This window comes from Acanthochromis polyacanthus, chromosome 7, assembly GCF_021347895.1.
Source record: "Acanthochromis polyacanthus isolate Apoly-LR-REF ecotype Palm Island chromosome 7, KAUST_Apoly_ChrSc, whole genome shotgun sequence".
In the NCBI taxonomy this organism is placed as follows: Eukaryota; Metazoa; Chordata; class Actinopteri; family Pomacentridae; genus Acanthochromis; species Acanthochromis polyacanthus.
In genome coordinates, this window is record NC_067119.1 from 6,325,500 (window position 1) to 6,344,551 (window position 19,052).

General features: G+C 38.5%; 1 protein-coding gene across 2 annotated transcripts in view; it reads left to right on the plus strand.

Moving 5' to 3' along the window:
- Positions 1-1,592: 1,592 nt before the first annotated feature.
- The window catches only part of slc4a4a (solute carrier family 4 member 4a), an 80,101-nt gene continuing 62,641 nt past the window's right edge, over positions 1,593-19,052 (plus strand). For both annotated transcript variants that reach the window (XM_051950625.1, XM_022202583.2), the window contains exons 1-3: positions 1,593-1,735; positions 2,336-2,424; positions 8,560-8,633. In XM_051950625.1, the coding sequence (XP_051806585.1) occupies positions 2,408-2,424; positions 8,560-8,633 (91 nt within the window). In that variant the 5' untranslated portion in view covers positions 1,593-1,735; positions 2,336-2,407. The remainder of the gene's footprint in view (positions 1,736-2,335; positions 2,425-8,559; positions 8,634-19,052) is intronic.

Sequence of the window (19,052 nt, forward strand, 5' to 3'; positions counted from 1 at the left end):
ATTTTCGACATAGCTCCAGTATTTAGCCAGACAGGCAGCTTCACAGCTCAGCTAGCAGCTCAGCTAGCGAAAAGTATGGGGCAACTTGCCCCCCCTCCCCCCGCATCAAAGTCCACCCTAACATGCTTTTTCCCCACACTGACCGGCTCGGATAGTCTCAATGAGTGTCCCACAGCATACTAGAGACGAGAAGTGAACGAAAACCTCCACATTACTTGGCGATCGCTATTTGTTGTGGTCTGTATCCAAATCTCAGGATGCGAGAAAGCAAATCTCGTTCCGAAATCATGCGATGGCTCGCGAAATTGTGCGATAGCTTTTGGCGCGAGCTATCGGAACGAGATTTGCTTTCTAGCGTTATTTACAAATAAAATATTAGCGATTTTTTGTACTGAAAATGGCTGGAATTGACTGTAGCCTTTGTGAAATTCGGTTTTCTGAAAAAATGCGATTATTTCAGTCCAGTATGGCCATTTTTAGGTTTGGGTTGTTTTTCTGTAAAACAAAGTAAGTTCAGTTTATTTTATTTTGGTTTAATTAAGCTAGGAAAGCGTATAAAGTTATTTTTAATCTGTTGAAAGTTTGCTAGCCTACATAAGCAGTAGTATTGCTAATATTACTGCTGATTTGTTTGTCAGTTAATAGTCAACTGAAGTATCTATGGTATCATTATGAACATATAAAGTAGATAAAAGCTGTGACAGGACTCTGTTGGAGAAAAATAGGAATGTTTTAACAGTCATGTTAAATGGCAAAATATTTAACTACATATATATATATATATATATATCATTGTTTGACTCTATCTATCTATCTATCTATCTATCTATCTATCTATCTATCTATCTATCTATCTATCTATGCTTTTATTCCTTCTTCTTCTTCTTCTTGTTTCACTGCACGTTGTACTGTGTATAATTGTGTTTGTGACAAATAAAGGTCTTGAGATCTTGAATCTTGAAATATTTTGAGTGGATACAACACTTTTTTTTTCTTATTTCAGCTGACCTTGCAGTGTTTCCTCCAACAGATGGCGCTGTATACTTGATCCACAGGAGAATTAAGTCCCTGCAAGTGTCCCATCATGAAGCTGCTGTAATCCTGGAATATGTTGCAGAACTCTGTATGACAGAAATGCATTTTTTAGCACATAATAGAACAGCGTTCTATCTGCAGGGTGTAGATTGTAATTAAAAGACAGCAAAGCCACATAAACAAGGAATATAAAGTAGTATATTTTGCATTTATTGTGCTGGTGAAAGCAGAAATGATTGTTGAATTCCTGAAAGCTACAGCATTTCTTCTTTACTACATATTTTATGCACTCTTTCTTTATTTATATGCATGCATTTTATTGTTTTGTTTTTTGTTTTTACTGTGATATGGTTCTATAATTGATTTTAACTTGGATAAAAATACAATATTCCTACTCCCGTGCGTGCTTTTAGTAATGTCTAACAGTGTGGCTGCAGGCTCTGAGCCCTGCCTGGCATGGCTGCACAATGACTTTGGTGGAATGAAGCGCGGAGAGGAGCGTCGGTGCAGCGGAGCAGCAGTTTGACCTCCCATCGGAGGAGTGGCGTTGACAGAAGGATGGTCCAGCAGATAGAGGCGGCAGCATGCTGAGCGCTCCGTGCCACATACAACTTCACCGAGCGCTGGAAGTGGACTTCTTTACCTTCATGCCACCGCAGGGGTGACAACGCACACAAAGCCAAAGATCAACAATACAGCGGTAAGTCATTTACTGCGTCTGTACCTTGAAGCTGCTGGCGCTTTAAACTCATTTTCTCAGGCCTTGTGTGCGCGTAAAGAGGCCAAACACACTCATTTAGTTAATTTCCCTGCAGCAGATTTATAAGTAACTGCAACATTCAGGCAAGTTTTTGGTGTTTTGCGTCGTCTTAAATGTATTTTCAGTCATTCTGGCTTCCTGGTTTTGTTGAAACTAAATTGTCACTCCATTAAACCGTGAGTTGCGCGTAAAAACGCAACTGAAGATATTTTAGTTTTGATTAAGCTTTCGTTTTGGCCAACTTGATTAGTGGTTCCTCTTCAAACTCCTGCTCCACTTCTACATATCTGGAGTCAAAGCAGCTGCACTGTATCGCTAATATTCTAGGATTTCTCACAGGATTACTACAATTACTCCATTGTTAACATGTCATGATGACATTTGCTGTGTTCTGCTGTAAATGTGATTTTGTGCCCTCGTGTGTAGTTTTCATCTGAGGTTTCACGTTGCACTTTGTAGCTCTAGAGACTGTCCTCTTCTGTCAAACACTTGTGTGAACTGAGAGCAGAGAAATCACCTTTCCTTGTGTTACTTTGTCAGGTCAAACATCCCCAGTGATCCGCTCTGCTCAGCACTATCAGTAAGGAGATTTATTACACGCAACCTGAAGACATGAGTGGCACGAAGAAGTAAGTTACTTCATTAAGCTTTACAGGAAGGCTTTTCACCCTGTGCACAGCTACTTGACCCGTAAATCAACAGTTATGTGGCTCATCTGCATGTACAAACAGCTGCTGGTGGCCAAAATGAGAAGTAATATGTATACATCAGGTGCACGTTAGGAGCTACTGTTTTGATAACAAGTGTGTGACTAGTGACAAGACACTACATAACTGGCAAAAAGGTGACATTTCACGCTTCTAATCAGTGCTGAAGTTGTAACTTTTCTGCATGTTAAGTTATTATAAAGGATAAATAACTATATTGGCTCAAAAGTGAGTCTAAATTCTGTCTGTACAGTCAAACTACAAACCGTGACAGTAACAAGCTTGTTAAAGGTCACTTTGAGTTTGAACATGTTAAAGTGTAAGCGTCAACACATGAACAGCCATGTAATTGTTTTGCAAGGATTTTAGCCTCAGAGAAAATCAGATCTTAGTCTGATACAGTTGTGCAGAGAGTGACCCTAAACACAGCACCTTTGTTACTCTAATGCTGAACAGCCCAAAAACACCATTCAGAAGCGTTGAATTACTTTAAGTTCCTGCACCTTAGAGGAAAATGTGCTGCTTGAATCACTTGTGCAGTACGACCAAACGTGCATGAGTTTTTTTTTTAGTGTACTGGCAGCTCATGTTGCATCATGATTTCATGTTTCTCTGGTTGCACAAAGCCATCACCCCACTGATAGAAAAGAAAAACATCAGCAAGTGTTTGAATGAATTAATTCATCTCAGTCCTGTGAAGTGTCCAGTAATGTTATCCTACTGGCAAGGGCTGCACAGAGGAGAAGAAACAGCTGCATGTTATAATTCATTTACTAGAAATTCAGACAGAATAGGGTCAATTTAGATCTTTTGTCATTAACACACTGGATCCCCCCCTTTCAGTACCCCAGTGTGGTGGTATTTATTGAGACAGAACAGTGAAAACTTCTGCTGTTGTTTCTCTAACAATTAAGAGGAAGAAAGTCTTGAACTTTAAAGTCATTAATGTAAAAAAAAACCCAGTGGAGCTGCCACTTCAACAAAAGCTGCAGATATCCTTTTATTGTGCTGAGAAACCCTCTGAGCTCCAGAGAAACATGATATCTGATGGCATTTCGCTTTCATTGCATGAGGGATTTGCCTTTTTACAAACTTGATTGGAGTACAGGATACTAGATACATGACCAGGACCTTTTTATTCATATCTCATGTGGTGATTTCAGCAGATACATAAAACAGTCTGGATGCCCTCAGGCTATCTGAAGTTTGTAGTTTGTAGTCACAGCCGACCGTCGGGCTACAGAGAACGCTCTCTCCTCTCCAAACAGATAGAGAATGTAGGCGACACGCTGATTACTGCAGGTCCAACAAGGACAGAGGGAGTCTGATATGTTATCTGCGAAGTGACCGTCAGATAGCTGCTAATGTACAATGATGAGTGCAAAGTAACAGCATGTCAGCTTCTGGCTGCTTGTGCAGCTCGTAATAAGGTTGTTGGAAAGTTTAGATACTGATTATTAATACATACGGAGCTTCTAATGTAGAGTAAAGGAAAAACCCAACCTGAAATACTTTGATCTTAAATGCACAAGTGTTGGTCATGTGAATGGCAAATTTGGGTTCATTTTCCATTTTTTATGTTGCTAGTAACTGGATGAAATGCCATTATGTCTCTGTAATGTTACACCTGTGCAGGTAGAACACAATTTTATAGGTGAAAAATTAACAGTGATTACAGAGGTGACAGCAAGACACAGTTATAAGCACATTCTGAGGAACTTACAAGATGGAGGTTAAGGATGGGAAGGAAAGAAGAAGTAGATAGATAGATAGATAGATAGATAGATAGATAGATAGATAGATAGATAGATAGATAGATATTAAGGTTACTAAAATGTTGCACAATACTGTAAACAAAACACTTCTAATTTTAAAATCTCTAAAATACTAAATGTAATAAAAGTCAATCTACAGTCTTTACACATTTTGAGGCACAGTGATTGAAAGTGATCTAAAGTTAAATTTAACTTTGAAAAGTTCAGAGTTAACTGAAAACAAAATGCAGTTTTGCCAGATTTTAGGTAAACATGTATTCATTCTGAGCAGAGTGTTTTAAACATAAGGCTTTCAATCAAAAATTTAAAGGAATACTTTTATTTTGGAACTAATGCTTCAAACAGCAGCGAGCCCAGTCAGACAAACACCAAATACTTCATTTAAAAAAAGACATAAGTTCATTTCTTGTAACTGACACCAGACTTTTCCTCCATTTCAGTTCATCACTTGCCTTGACTGATATCTCTGTTTCTAAAGCTGAAATAATCCCTGTAAATGTGGATTAGTGGTGTTTTATGTTGTGACCGATGCTTGAAAATAGCTCCAGAAAATGTTACCTTCAGCAGGGCTTTGCTCAGTCAAGACAAGCTGATATTTGCAGCCATGAAAAATCTACAAGTTTGATTTAATTTAATGTGATAGTCTGACATAGTTCCAATAGAGAGCATGAAACTGATGTGTTTAGAGATTCCTAGCTGGGAGTTTACATACTGAGCACATTTAAAATATACAGCCTTCATTCTCATAAACACACAATATAATACAGACATACATAATTACAATAAAAAACATTAACTGTGATGTGTAATTAGGGAAAATATCTGCAATTAGCTGAAAATGACCACAGCTCTGGTTTGTTTTTAGCCACCCCTTAACCTTTGTTATCAAAGATTTATATGTGTAAATAATTAAATTTCAGTTGATAATATGAGCTGATTATTCAAAGACAAGATTCTTCAGTGTGTTTGTATTCGTACTGCTTAACCTGCTGCCTTATAGCACAGAGGGATTATTAAAAATGAAGCAGAGCACTCAATCAATCATTTATGGTAGCTTATCTGTCATTGTGCAATTTAAATCGAGTAAAGAGTTTGTTAAATTGCTGAATGATGTTCCCGTTTCTTGATTACAACTTAATCTTACCAGAGGAAGGCTTATTGGTTTTGGTCACATGTCAGAACCACAAAAGCCAAAACCAGAAACTCTGCCAACTATTTTATATAGTTTTTTTTTTCTTTCTGCGACTAAAATTACTCTCCAGATATTTGCTTTTTGGTCTGACTGTGGTTGTTGTCTGACTCTGTTAAACAGACTATAAGAAAAAAGTAAGAATTCAGGAAATATTAAATGTTACAATCAGGGAAACTTAGTAATCTGCAGCTCAAAGAAAGTTTGAAAAGATGTGCTGTATCAGTTAGAGGTAAAAAGACTTCTGGGAAATGTAGGAAATCACTTTCTCAAGTAGAAACAGACAAAGCCTGACAGATTAAGTTAAGTCAGTGTTTTGAAATCATAGAATAACTCCTGGAAAGCACATATCGTTTGGTTGCCGTCTCCTCCTCTTATTTTAGATTTAAAGCAGACATGTGGGCTGTGAGCTCAGTCTGAGTGGAGTTTGGCCTGTTATGTCCACAGTTGTTCCATAGGTGGCAACGGAGGAAGTAGGAACAGCGGCATTAGAGGGAAAGCTGCTGAAATCCAGAGATGAAAGGCCTCAGCTTTTAGCTGCAACTAAATCATGGTTTTATTTTAAAACTCTTTACAAGAACCAGAGCAGACGGAGACACATATCAGAGCTACAGCTTCATAAGTTGGTTTCCTGTTCAGATGCTTTTCAGTAATTTGGGTGATATAATTAAATTAACCCAGCTTCAATTGGATCAAAAACTTTCTCCTGTAATCTTTAATGTGGCATTATGGCTTTTTACCCTCATGAAAAACTTGGACAGAAGTGGGTGTATAAGTTTAGGTGAGGGGGAAAGCTTTATTTGGAAAAGATGCACAAGATGAGCAGCCTATTTTTTTAGTATAATGTGCATGTTCAGCAGCTTGTACTAATAATCATTCTTTATTTCCTGTGTGTTGACTAGAGAGTTGCTTTACACATGCAGGTTAGCTGGCAAAAAACATCAGAAAGGATTAAAACAACTCTGACTGCACAGAAACCCGGGTTAAAAACAACATAACAGATAATCTGCAGTGGTAGATGGATAAAGTGATAAATGTATATAAATGACAGGATTATTCTTTGGTTTGACTCAGTGAGCAGGGAGAGCATCCTGTCACTGAATCGCTTCACACTGAAATCCAGAGCAGCTGGTAGAAGACGGTCCTGCAGCTGACCTCTGACCTCTGAGCCCCTTATGACCCACTCGGCTCGTGCTGTTCAGCCCCCTGTGACTTTGAATGGATTAAATTGCCAGAGGAGTATTAATGAAGTTAGTATGACAAAAGAACATGTCCTCAGTGAACAGGATTCTGAAGACAGAACATTAAGAAAATGGTGTCAGTGAACACTACTAAGTTTTAATGCTGCTATAAGGGCTTCAAGCAGAGCTGAAGCCTATTAAATTAATTGGCAACTATTTTGAAAAGTGACTAATCATTTTTAGTATTTTTTTTTTAAGAAAAAAAAACTAAATTCTCTGATTCCAACTTATTAAATGTGAATATGCTTCTAGTTTCTTTCCTCTATGATGAAATGAATATCTTTGGGTTGTGGATGATGTTCATCATCTTTGATTTTGGGAAACAATGATCGACATTTTCTCCATTTTTGGCATTTTGTAGACCAGACAGCTAATTGATTATTTCAGAAATAATTGTATCCAAAGTAAAAGTGAAAGACCGTAAAAAATAATCATTAGTTGCAGTCCTATCTGCCAGATATGCTGTATTCATTAACTGCTCTGCCACTTATTTTAGTGATCATTTTGGTTGTTTAATGTCAGAACACAGTGAAAAAGCACATAAACTATAATTATCGTATGTTTACATTTGACAAAAAAAGCAACAAATGCACCCATTTGAGAAGTTGAAATCAGAGAATGCTGTTTATTTTTCCTTGAAGAATAATTTAAACTTATAATAGTGAAATTAGATTAGTTTAAACTAATCGATCAGTCATTTAAAAACTTATGAAGGTTTCCACTCGTGCAAAACAATAAAGATTATTATTCTGAGTGTGTTCCAAAGCAAATCATGTTGTCTCTGATCCCATTAGAGTAAAACCTGTTAAGTAGTTCTTCTGTATGTCATGAGCGGGACGTAATAGATTTTGAAATAAAAATAATATGAGTTAGATTTAAATGATACAGTCTGAAGTTTATGTGGAGACAGCAGGGTTTTTATTTCGTTCTGCGTGGGCTCAGCTGACTGAGAATACTTAACTATTATTGTGTTTTGGTCACCTCAGATTTAAACAAAGTTCTTTTAGCTGGACTGAAACATTTTTAATCTGTTTTCATGTTTGTTGGGATAACAGTACGGCCTGTTTGAGTGTGTGTGGAGACTTCTTGGAGAGCCGCAGAGCCTCCGACACGCTGGCCTGTTACGGGCTGCAGTGTGTTGTCACTTAAGTAAAGCCGGCGTAATCCTGTAAGGGCGGATGAGTAGACAGACATGTGATGCCCCACTTGTTTCTTAGGTGGAGGGTGGTGGAGAGGGGGGCTGGCAGGCTTTACCAACCAGATGGAGAGGCTTTGTAGTGTGTGTGTGTGTGTGTGTGTGTGTGTGTGGGGGCGTGTAACTGATTAGACGCAACATTAACTGACACTCGTTGTGATGTGGGTTTTTATAGTAAAACACAACACCTTGGTTCAGTGTCCAACAGAGCGAAGTTGAGACGGAACCAGATCCAGACTTTGTCGGGTTCAAGCCTCAGTCAGTCGGACATGTTTTCGCCTAACTACTGCCAGTCACTCCGGCCATCACACTCAATTAGCAGACTTCCTGTCCTCTCCCTCACCCCCCTCCACCAGATTAAAGCCATTACACCATCCATACCTATCGGCTGCGCACTTTGCCCTCCTCAAGGACGACACACGTTCTCACAGCGAGGGTAGTTTGTTTACTGAAAGCCAGGTCTCACGCTGCTGTCTGGTAGGTAGTCCCAGGTAGTCAGTCCATGAGTTTTTAATGGGTGGAGATGAGCGCCACCAGCAGCACCAGACTGAGCCCCAGTCCCAACCTACTGCAGGTGAACGAGCCCAAGCGCTATGGCTCCACGCTGTCGCTGGAGGAGAAGTGTGAGAAGTCTTTCTTCCTCTTTTACTACTACAGGATGGAGGATGAGGCGGTGCTGGACCGGGGGGCGTCCTTACTGAAGCACATCTGTGATGAGGAGGAGGTGGAGGGTAAGTTTACCCGTTACGCTACACTTTAATTCCTCTAATTTTACCTTCAATGTGATACAGATTCTAAGAGGATATAAAGCAAAACATTTTAAACTGCATTTAGAGCCATTTGTGTAAAAACTGTTCTACGTAAAACCTCACATAATGTTACTTTTTAATAGTTATTCTGAATTGTTTTATTTCAAAGCAAGAGCACTCATTGAGAAAAACAGGAAGGGCATCGATTAGCCTTTTAGAGACTTGCCAAAGTCACGTACATCCTGCACTTACACCCCAGTGTTCACCTATTTAGTGAGCTGGCATGAGAAAGATGTAGAACAGAGAGCATGTGATGCTGTGTTTACCTCACTAATCCTCACAAAGACCTACAGGACAACAAAGAGAGTGAAGAAAAGCTTGCAATCTGCTAAAATGTCTTCAAAATGTGCTGCTTAATAATATGTTGAGAGTAGAACTAATGTAAATGTATTCTCTCTGCAGTCAAGTTGTTTTTTTTTCCATTGTAGAGAATAGAGCTACTACAAATGGTTTCAGTGAATTACAATCTACAGTAGCTTTGTTCCAATATGGTGCATTTCTCTCATTTCTGATCAGGCCATCATAGAGTCAGCTTATTGATTCAGCAGCCATTTACGTTTTTGTTTTACATCGGCTCGTGATGCTTCATGTTTCTCAGGAATGAGGTTAATTTTACATGGCGCCGACATTAGTCTGCACCTTGCATTGAAGGCTTCTTGGTTGCAGTCCAGCAGATTAAAGGGTCTGGCAGGGAACTTGATTTAACGTCCAAGAACCTCGTGTTTTGTTTTGGTTCTTTGGTGGAAGTACTGAAACTGGTTCCAGCAAAAAAAAAAAAAAAAAAAAAAAGCCTTTGCTGTTAGTCCTAACTTTTGTTCTTGTTAATAAAGGATAAAACCGAAGCCAAAGCAAGAACAAAAACCCAGATTCTTTCTCTCCAGACTAAGAAAACGGAATATAATATCTTAACCATTGTTAATGCCAGACAATACTTTACTTAGTTGATATTGCGACTGCGATATCTTTCATAATTTTAGTGTGAATATTAATTTTCAGATTTTTCTTTTTCACCAAAAAAGAAAAATTATGTGACATTTTGCTGCAGTTTCACCAAACATGTTTGTTGAATGAATAATAAGATTTGTAATCCACTTAATCACAGGGATTTATTTAAAATAATACGTTTTGATGCATTTTACCCTTATCAAAAAAACTGCAGCTCTTTCGATTTGGATATTATACTTCATTGCAATTTTAATAACATTTTGATTAATCTTTCAACCCTAGTTGATGCATTTTACATTATTTTTAGAGTTCCATATATTTGTATTTGTCATTTCTGCACCATTCCACTCAGCCACTGGTTTCCATTCAGTGCTGCAAAGGAACTTGTTTAACTCCAGGGACATGAGTTATGTAATCAGTCATCAAGTCATTACTTTTTTACGTTATTTTATCACTGCAGCACAGTTTTCAAATACAACTACATCACCACACAGCGGTAACGAGCTGATGATGGATTCCAACCTTCAAAAATCTGCTAATTGAGTTTTGCACAGTCATGAATATAAAACAAAGGTTGTACAGAATAGCTGTTCAAACAGTGTCATGGTTTGTTAACTATGATTAATGGTATAACTGATTTGAACTAAACTGTGTAAAACCACCAGAATAATACTTGAAGTTACATGATTGTAGCCATGAGTAACAGAGTCATCAGTGGAGCTTGGACAGCAGTCTTCCTCATGCCAGAGGTCAACATTTGGTCAGGTGTTACCTCAGCTCGGACTCTGCTTCAATCTCTCTGACTTCCTGTTCGTAACTGGCGCCTCAGCTGTGCCTGCATGTGTCCTCGTCTGCTTAGTCTCTTTGTGGAGTTGAGCTCACTGAGCTCCGTCGCCTCCCTGCTGTTCTCTCAGAGCAGACCGTTCAGAGGAACAAAAACACATGAGGCGGTTCGACATTTCTCACATTGCACAGGATAGTTCCGTAAGAGGAGCCCAGTGCAAATGCTCAAGATCGACAGTTCAGTCATGCAGCTCAAGGCTCTTTTGACCTTTGGTGACAAATTAAAGAAAAAACCTGAACTTTTGACCCCTACAGTGAGGGGATCTGGTGCCTCTGATATGCTGCTGTAGGGGGCGTTTTGCTGGCATGGCTTCGACCTACTTGTCCCTTTAAGCCTTGATTTTACTCCCTTGTGGATGCACACACAGACAGCTGCGGACATTATGAATGCATAGTTGTCATTACACTACTTTTGTAGTCCTTAGTATTCTCTGGAGTCTGCTAGCATGACTCTGTTCTAAACATGTGCATACTTCTAATCTATGTTTTCTGTGCATGCACGCCAAAACCAAGCATTTACACTACTGCCCTTGTAGTCACTAATTTTGGACTCCACATGGATGTCCACATAGGGGTCCCTGTGGAACCTTATGTACTCTCAGATGCAGAAAGACACTGGCACATAACACTGGCCTTACTTAAAGATAAGGGTCACTGAAATCAACCCAGAGCTGTTCTCACCTTTATCCTATCATGAAACATTTCCATCCTGGTGGGAGTGGTCTCTTCCAGGATAACAAGGCCCCCACCTATAAGGTACAAAAGGCCACTAAATGCTTTATTTAATATTATGTAAATCCTATATATTTGTCCTTTAAAGTCACCAGATCTCAACCTAACTAGACTCCTCTGAACCAGCGTGTTAGACAGTGATCTTCCCCACCATCATCATAACACCAAATGAGAGAATTTGGAAGAATAATGTTGCATTTCTGAAATTGAATCCACCAGAAACATGTAAAATTAATGCCAAGAACATCTCATTGAGACACTTTATGTAAGTTTTTCCTTTATTTTGTCACCCATTCGTATATAAATAGATTTTGTATGTGTTATTGGATTAAGTAGAAGTAGTCAAGGTGTCAAATTTCACTTTCAGACATTAGATACCTATTAGAGCCCATAAACACGCAGTGTTTACAGTACAAAATTTGCTGTACGTACTTTACAATCCATGTCTCACTCAGTGCTCTATGATGATACAGAACCACTGGAGTAATCGGTTGAACAAGTATGGGAGATATTTGACCGTTATAGGGATGGGAATTTCGACTAATTTAAATGGGTTTAACCGACTAATAAAATACTAAACGTTTAATAAATGAGTAGGCGGTTAAACGATTAAATGACTAGTCGCGCACATCCCTAGTTATGATAGACAGCGCTGTACACCGCCTTCATTAAAACACTAAATGAGGGATTATATTTTGGAAGAAGGCTGTTCATCCATCAGTAAAGTTAAGAGTCAGAGAATCTTCACTTTTCCTTTAATTTGTCATCTGTCTGCACTAGGGAAGCCCCCATGTACCTAAACTCTCACCTCTGCCTTGACCTTATGTAAAACCATTGAAGTTATTTCTTACTGCTGAGTCATGAGTGACTTAAAACAGTAGTGTTTCCTCTGACAGAGACCCAACAATCAACATCTGTCTCCTAATGCAGCGCTATCTTTTTAAGGCTGTTTAGTATGCTGTCAGTGCTGCGTGGCGTGTTGCCATCCTCCCCACTGGTCTGGGCAGGTCCCAGCGGCACGGTTACTGGGGAAACTGGCGGTGGCGTTGCCTCTCCTCAGAAATCTAGTGAGCTAAACAAACCTCCCAGCAAACACAAGGATTTCATTTCATTCACTGCGCGCTTACAGGCCACTCCAAAAGAAGTTCTTCTTCCACCCCAAAAAAAGAGGAGGAAGTTGTTTCACAAAGCTGCCCTGGCAGTGTGCAAATCTTCCTTTCCAGCTCCTTGACTTGACTATTTTTTTATTCCTCCTCCTCCATCACTCTCCTCCCATTGTCTCACCTACTTTCTTGTCGTTGTTCAGACTCTGCAAACGTTTTCACGCCCGCCTTTACTGCTCATCTGTCAGCTCTAATGGCACTGTGCTCTTTATTAGCTCTGTCTGTCAACGTCTCTGTTCTCTTTTATGGTTATTGTCCTACCATCTGCTTCTAGGTCTTCCTGACGTCCCCACTTGTGTTGCAAATCTAAATCATTCCATAACTCACTTTAATATTTATAAGCAAAATGTCATTGAAGTTGTTGAATTAATTCTGGACATTTTTACACTAACATTCAAACATGTGGGGTCACTTAGAAATATTCTTATACTTGAAAGAAAAGCATTTTTTTCAATGAACATTAAATGAATGATAAATCCAGTCTAGACGTTGTTAATGTGCTAAATGACTATTCTAGCTGGAAACAGCTGATTTTTAATGGAATATCTCCATAGGGGTACAGAGGAACATTTCCAGCAACCATCACTCCTGTGTTCTAATGCTACATTGTGTTAGCTAATGGTGTTGAAAGGCTCATTGATGATTAGAAAACCCTTGCGCAGTTATGTTAGCACATGGATAAAAGTGTGAGTTTTCATGAAAAACATGAAATTGTCAAAAATTTAACAGCTTTTTTCAAAAATAAAGGCATTTCTAAGTGTCTCCAAACTTTTGAATAGTCGTGTATTTAGTGGAATTTCATTCTTTCAGATCATGCCTGCAGAAATCTTTGAAGTTTGCCTTCAATCACAGCAGCAGAGAATTTATTCTCCTAGTCTATAAATCCAGCATTAATTCTTTGTTTTCTAGCATGTTTGTCGAAGCGTTTAAAGTCCCTCACTGCACACCAGTCGTATATCCACAGGTGTTTTCACTTGGCTGATTAGAGATGCTCTGTTTGGATGTGTGCAGACTAAGCTTGTCTGGCATCTTCATCACTCTCCTGCTAGTTTTATTGCGCCTGCTCAGTGTTCAAAACCCGACTGAGGCAGCGCTGCTTTTATCCAGGTAGCTGTAGATTCCACTACAGTTCTAATGTGGCACTCAGACTGACTGCTTCAATTTATGGCTTGTCCAGCATGTAAACAAAATAGAACTAGTAGCAACTAGATCCTAATTACCCCAAACTTTATTTGCTGCTGCGTCAGGGTGAAAGCTGACGTTTTGTTTTACACCTGTGTTTGATTTATGTGTGTTTCTTTGCTCCTGCTGCTACATAAATCGCAGCACAGCCAAATAGAAAGCAGTCGCTCTTTGGTTACTTGGTGTAAATCCCAGCATAACTCCGCTAAACCGCAACCTGAGCAAAGCTGTAATGCTTTTAAAGTACTTGTGTGGGCGTGTTTCCCTGTCACTGAAAGCAGGTGGATAATTCTGCCATATGGATCCAAGTCCTAAAGAATGTCAGTGTTCTGTGACATTGTAAATATTTTAGGGTCTTTTTCCTTACAGTTAACCTAACATTCATGTTTGCCATGGCATTTAAAGTCCCATTTAGAGGAAATGTCACATTTTAAACTTAGATTTGGTAATACTCCCTATCTCTTACCGAACTACTTAGTTGAAGAACTTTCAAAAAGTTGAAAATCTCTGAACTCTGTTTTTCCAGTTTCTGACTCTGCTAAATTGGGCAATTTTGATAATTAAAATTTTTTTTAAAAAAACATGCCTTTCCATCTTGACAACTGGTTTTGAGGTTAAAGAATATTTATTGTCATTGCATTTCTACAACAAAACTGTGTTGGCATTCTTAAACAACGCAGTGTAACAAATGGCTTTATAAAAGGCAAGTATTAAAAAATAAAAGCAAGTATTTAAAAAAAATGTGTAACAGTGGAAGGAAGTGCAGTGTCTGCTTTATCCCTCCTGTTGTCCTCATTTACAGGCACCAAAAAAAATCTTTTCCTTGTCTGAAACAAAAAATTCCCCAAATTTCAGAAAATTTGCAAAACCTCCAGGAAGACAATCCAATAATTTTTTAAGTTTCCCTTGAAAGTTTTATTTTTAAAAAAGCCCCCAAATTTGGCAAGAAAATTCTTGTAACAGAATTAAAATCTCCCAAAAAATCCTAAAAATATGTAAAGTCATTACATATATATCAGTAAAACTTCTAATATTTTCTTTAAGAACATTTAGGGAAAAAAAACAAAATCCAGCAAATTTCGCTGTTTAAATATTGAAAATGTGGACATAGGACATTTTGGTTGATTTTTTGTGAATGCTTTTCTAGAACCATGTTTTTAACTTTTATTTTTTCCCACCAAAAAAAGGCCCAAAAATTTCCCAAAAATGTTGAAAATGTGGACATCAGTAGTTTCACTGTGAAAATATTTTTTTCCACATATTCAAACTTTAAAACGGGTCAATTTGACCCTCAGGATGACACGAGGTTAAAGTGTTTGATGCGAGTAAAAAGAAAATAAAAAGCTTAGTTTGAGAAGGTTATTGCACAGGAACAAGTTCGTGGTCCATCAGTGAGTCTATGAGAACAGGGAGGTGGGTTAATGCTGTAATTTGACATTAAAAACTGACTAAAGAATCAGTAGTTTTAGTACAAAAAAGTCCAACCATTTCAAACATCGTGTGTACAAACAATACATCAAATCTGTGGGAACTTATAAAAAGTGACATTAACTCTGCTGTGTTTTGTGAGGCTGCTGATTCACTCATTCAGGCTTTAGTTCAACCTGCTCTGGTCGTCTCTCTGAATGTGGAGTTTTGCTTCGTAGAGAAAGTGAATTCTGTCTGTATGTCTTGGAGGATGTCAGCAGGGCTTTGTACCGTGCACGACTGATCTTGTGTTTTCACATAAACATGGGAGAGGTGCCATCTTTGTTGAACCTAAAGCCTGGCGGACAGCAGCTCTGCTCTGGGTGATGCTGGTTCTGTCTCTGCTGCTGTCTGTACTCTTCACCTTCTGTCTTAGGCTTTTGTTTTTTCACCATTTCTCACCCGTTTACCAGCATTTATAACACTGTAACTGATGTTAGGTCATGTGGAGAGGGAAAGTTACCAAAACAGGCTGGTAGATTGAAGGAATATATATCAGTTTATTAATCTGTAATCTGTGTTAACATTTAAACAAAGTGAACCTTAAGCTTTAGTCTGTTTCTGTATTTGCTCAGTATAACAGCTTTAACTCAATAAATCTGAAAGCCATTCTGAAAATTTAACTACAGACAGGACAGTAAAATATTCTCTCCTATTGATGTTAGCTGAGACAGCTGAAATGTTTTTGGATCTTCTTCCTCTCAGCATTAGTTTGGTATGTTGAACCGCCGGTGTCACTGAATTTAGATGAACCCCTAAAAAACAAGGCATTGTGGTACGAGTGAATAATGAACGCTGTTGTGCTCCAAGAGAGATCATTGTTTGTTGTGCTGAGGGGTTCGGCCACTTCCTGGTTGGGTCATGTGCAGTGCTTGGCTCAGCTTTACCCGACCTGCTCCAAAAGGGGGACGTCTGACACGAATCGCACGGAGCCTTTTGTTTCAGGAGCACGTTTGATGTTTACTGCTAAAGGTTGCTTTTTATGGGAAGAATCCATTGTAGGAACACATGTGGTTAAGGTTTCAGTTCGATCTTTAGGGTATCAGACAACAAAATATGCGGGTAATAAAGAGACGCCACTGGCCATTTTGTTCTGTTGAGGAACTCTACATAGATACATGAAGTGTTCTAAGTGAGAAAACTAGCACTTGATCATAAATTTAGCTGTCAGTTTACTTGACAAAAACACACAAAGTTTAGCCCAGAAATTCTCTATGGAGCTTTTGAACCTAACTAGTGCTTCAACTTGAGGACACAGGGTCTAAATTTAGGACTGCACCAATGATTTCTGCGGATGTTCAGCGGTTTGTACTCCCTAAATTTGCAATGATTAACATCCTGATTCAACAAAGTGCTTCTCCTCATTGTATACAGCTTTATTCACATTAAACTGTACAAACAGAAGGCTGTTTTTAATGTAAAGTCCTCCTATTTTATACGAATGAGCGTAGTGTAAAGAGCATCACTGCATCCTCCAAAAAGACCACAACGTTGAACAATTTGTACAAAAACTGAATGATTTCTGTCTCCATGAAGGATTTATTTCAGGACTGTTGCATTAGTCTGCTCTAGTTTTGGCTCGCCTACGAACAAACTTGCTAAAAATTGTATGTATATCATAAATTTCTTTGCATAGCACAGTTACTACAAGTGCAAATCCAATTGCTTTGCATCAGTAAAATAAATAAAAACATAAATATAAAGGTAGCATTGATTAAACACATCAATAAAACATAATAGCCTGTGATAAAATAATAAATAGGTCTGGTGCTTGTAATTTACATGAACGCAAACTTAAAAAGACATATTTTTAAGTTTTGTTTGAAACTATCCAGCTGTTTTAGAACAGAACATTTAGAACATTAGTTTTACTTAGGGGGACATTTAAGACACCAGAGGTAGAGGATCTGGAGGCTCTAGATGGGGCAAACCTGACCAACATCTGAGATAAACTGGCAGGAGTTATTCTGTTAATAGATTTCACAAGTAAAAGCTCAATGTTATTGAATTGTACGATAAACAGAAAGACTTTAGAAGCCAGATAATGAGATTTGTGTTTGTAGTTTTGGTGAGAAGATGTCCTGTTGCATTTTGGATACTCAGAAGTTTGTTTAATCATTTCCAGAGTATTACAACAGTCAGGTCGGCTAGAAATGAAGTCTTTCAGTGTCCTTCTTAGACAGGAAAGGTCACACATGGGACGTGTTTTTCCTGAATGGGTCAAAGGCACTTCAAGTGATGTTCCTCTCCAGGGATTCAAAGGTTAGGTCACAGTCAAAGGTCACACCAAGGTTCTTTGCCTCGTGGCTTGTTGTTCATAGCGAGCATTTTAAAGTGAGCACTAAGGTGACTCTAGAGTTCCTTTTACACCTCAGTTTGAGCTTTTTGCAATCCATTTTTGCCGGCTTTGGTTAATTTGAAATCAGTACGCAACAATGAACCTTATGAGTTAGTAATTTTAGTGACATAAAAACAGTTTTAAGTCCATCATTGTGCGTTTTCCAAGTCATAATTAGTTCTCCAGCATCTCACTACATCAGTGGTTGTCAGTGGAGCTTCAGATGTTTGATGTTGTTGTAAAAGAAGGTGTGTTTGGCGATGTGGTTCAGTGCTCCATGTGACCAAACTAACAGAATGTAACACCCAGATATGTGGATTAAATTCCACCTGGAGATCCTTGAATGCATTAATATCAAGTTAAAGTTAAGTTAGTTAACCCTCCTGTTTCCCCATGAGGACAACAGGCAATGTGAGGAGGAACTGAGTCCTTAAACTCTTCAAGGATTATCAGTTCACACGGAGCATCAAACGTATGAACATTCAGTGAAGAACACCACCGACTGAAATGAGTATTCAGCTCCCTGGCAAACTCCATGAGAGTCTGGTGACCAGACTTCTCCCAGGAGCTAAACCTCTGTCTGTAGACCTCAGGTTCTAGCTCATATGTTTTTAGCACAGCAGCTTTGACCGAAGCATAGATTTTACTGTCTGCCGCACTGAGGGAACAATACGCCTCCTGAGCCTTACCTGTCAGAACACACACTGCAGCATCCGACCAGCCTCTGGTCTCAGCTGGTTTGTTACAGCTACGGCTGAAAGGCTGCAACAAAGCAGGGAGACAAACACAGTGTGGTGACTAAAACTGATTTATTGTAACCAAACAATCCCAAAATGTGCACAACAAACACAAAACCCAAAAACCTGCAGCTGAAGCTTCCACAAGCAGCAGCAGCTCCTCCTGCTGCAGTAGGAGTGACGAAGGTTATATAGAGCTGAGCCACTTGATCCCAGGTGAGCCTCATCAGCTGACGACCCTCAGCTCCAGAAACACAGGAACACCTGTCCAGGTGGAGGGTCGTCACACTCTCGACCAAAAAATGTTGTTCCCTTGTCTGGAAAAAAGCAAAATTCAGCAAATTACCAAAACATTGAACAAAAATTTGCAAAATCGTCAGAAGGAAATTTCCAAAAAATCCTTAAAAGTTTCCCTTAAAAGTTTTATTGAAAAAAAAATCTCCAAATTTGGCAAGAAATAAAAATTCTAAAAACTAAAAAGGCAAAAAAATATATAAATTGTAAATATTTTCAAAAAAAATTAAAAAAGTCTTCCAAAAAAATCCTAAAAATATCTAAAGTGATTGCATATATATATATATATATATATATATATATATATATACATATATATATATATATGGAGCAGTAAAAATTCTAATATTTTCTTTAAGAACATTAAAAAAATCAATTTAGATTTTTTTTCTGGATGTTTTTAAAGAAACATTTTTTTCAACATTTCTTTTTTTTCACCAAAAAAAGTTCAAAAATTTTCCAAAAATGTTGAAAATGTGGAAGTTTTCACTGTAAAAAATATATGTTTTTCCACGATTTCAAACTTTAAAGCGGGTCAGTTTGACCCGCAGGACAACATGAGAATTAAGAAAGAATTCCCTGAACCAGATAACTAAATACGATCACCTCCTTTGAGACTAGGCATGCCGCATGTTGGCAT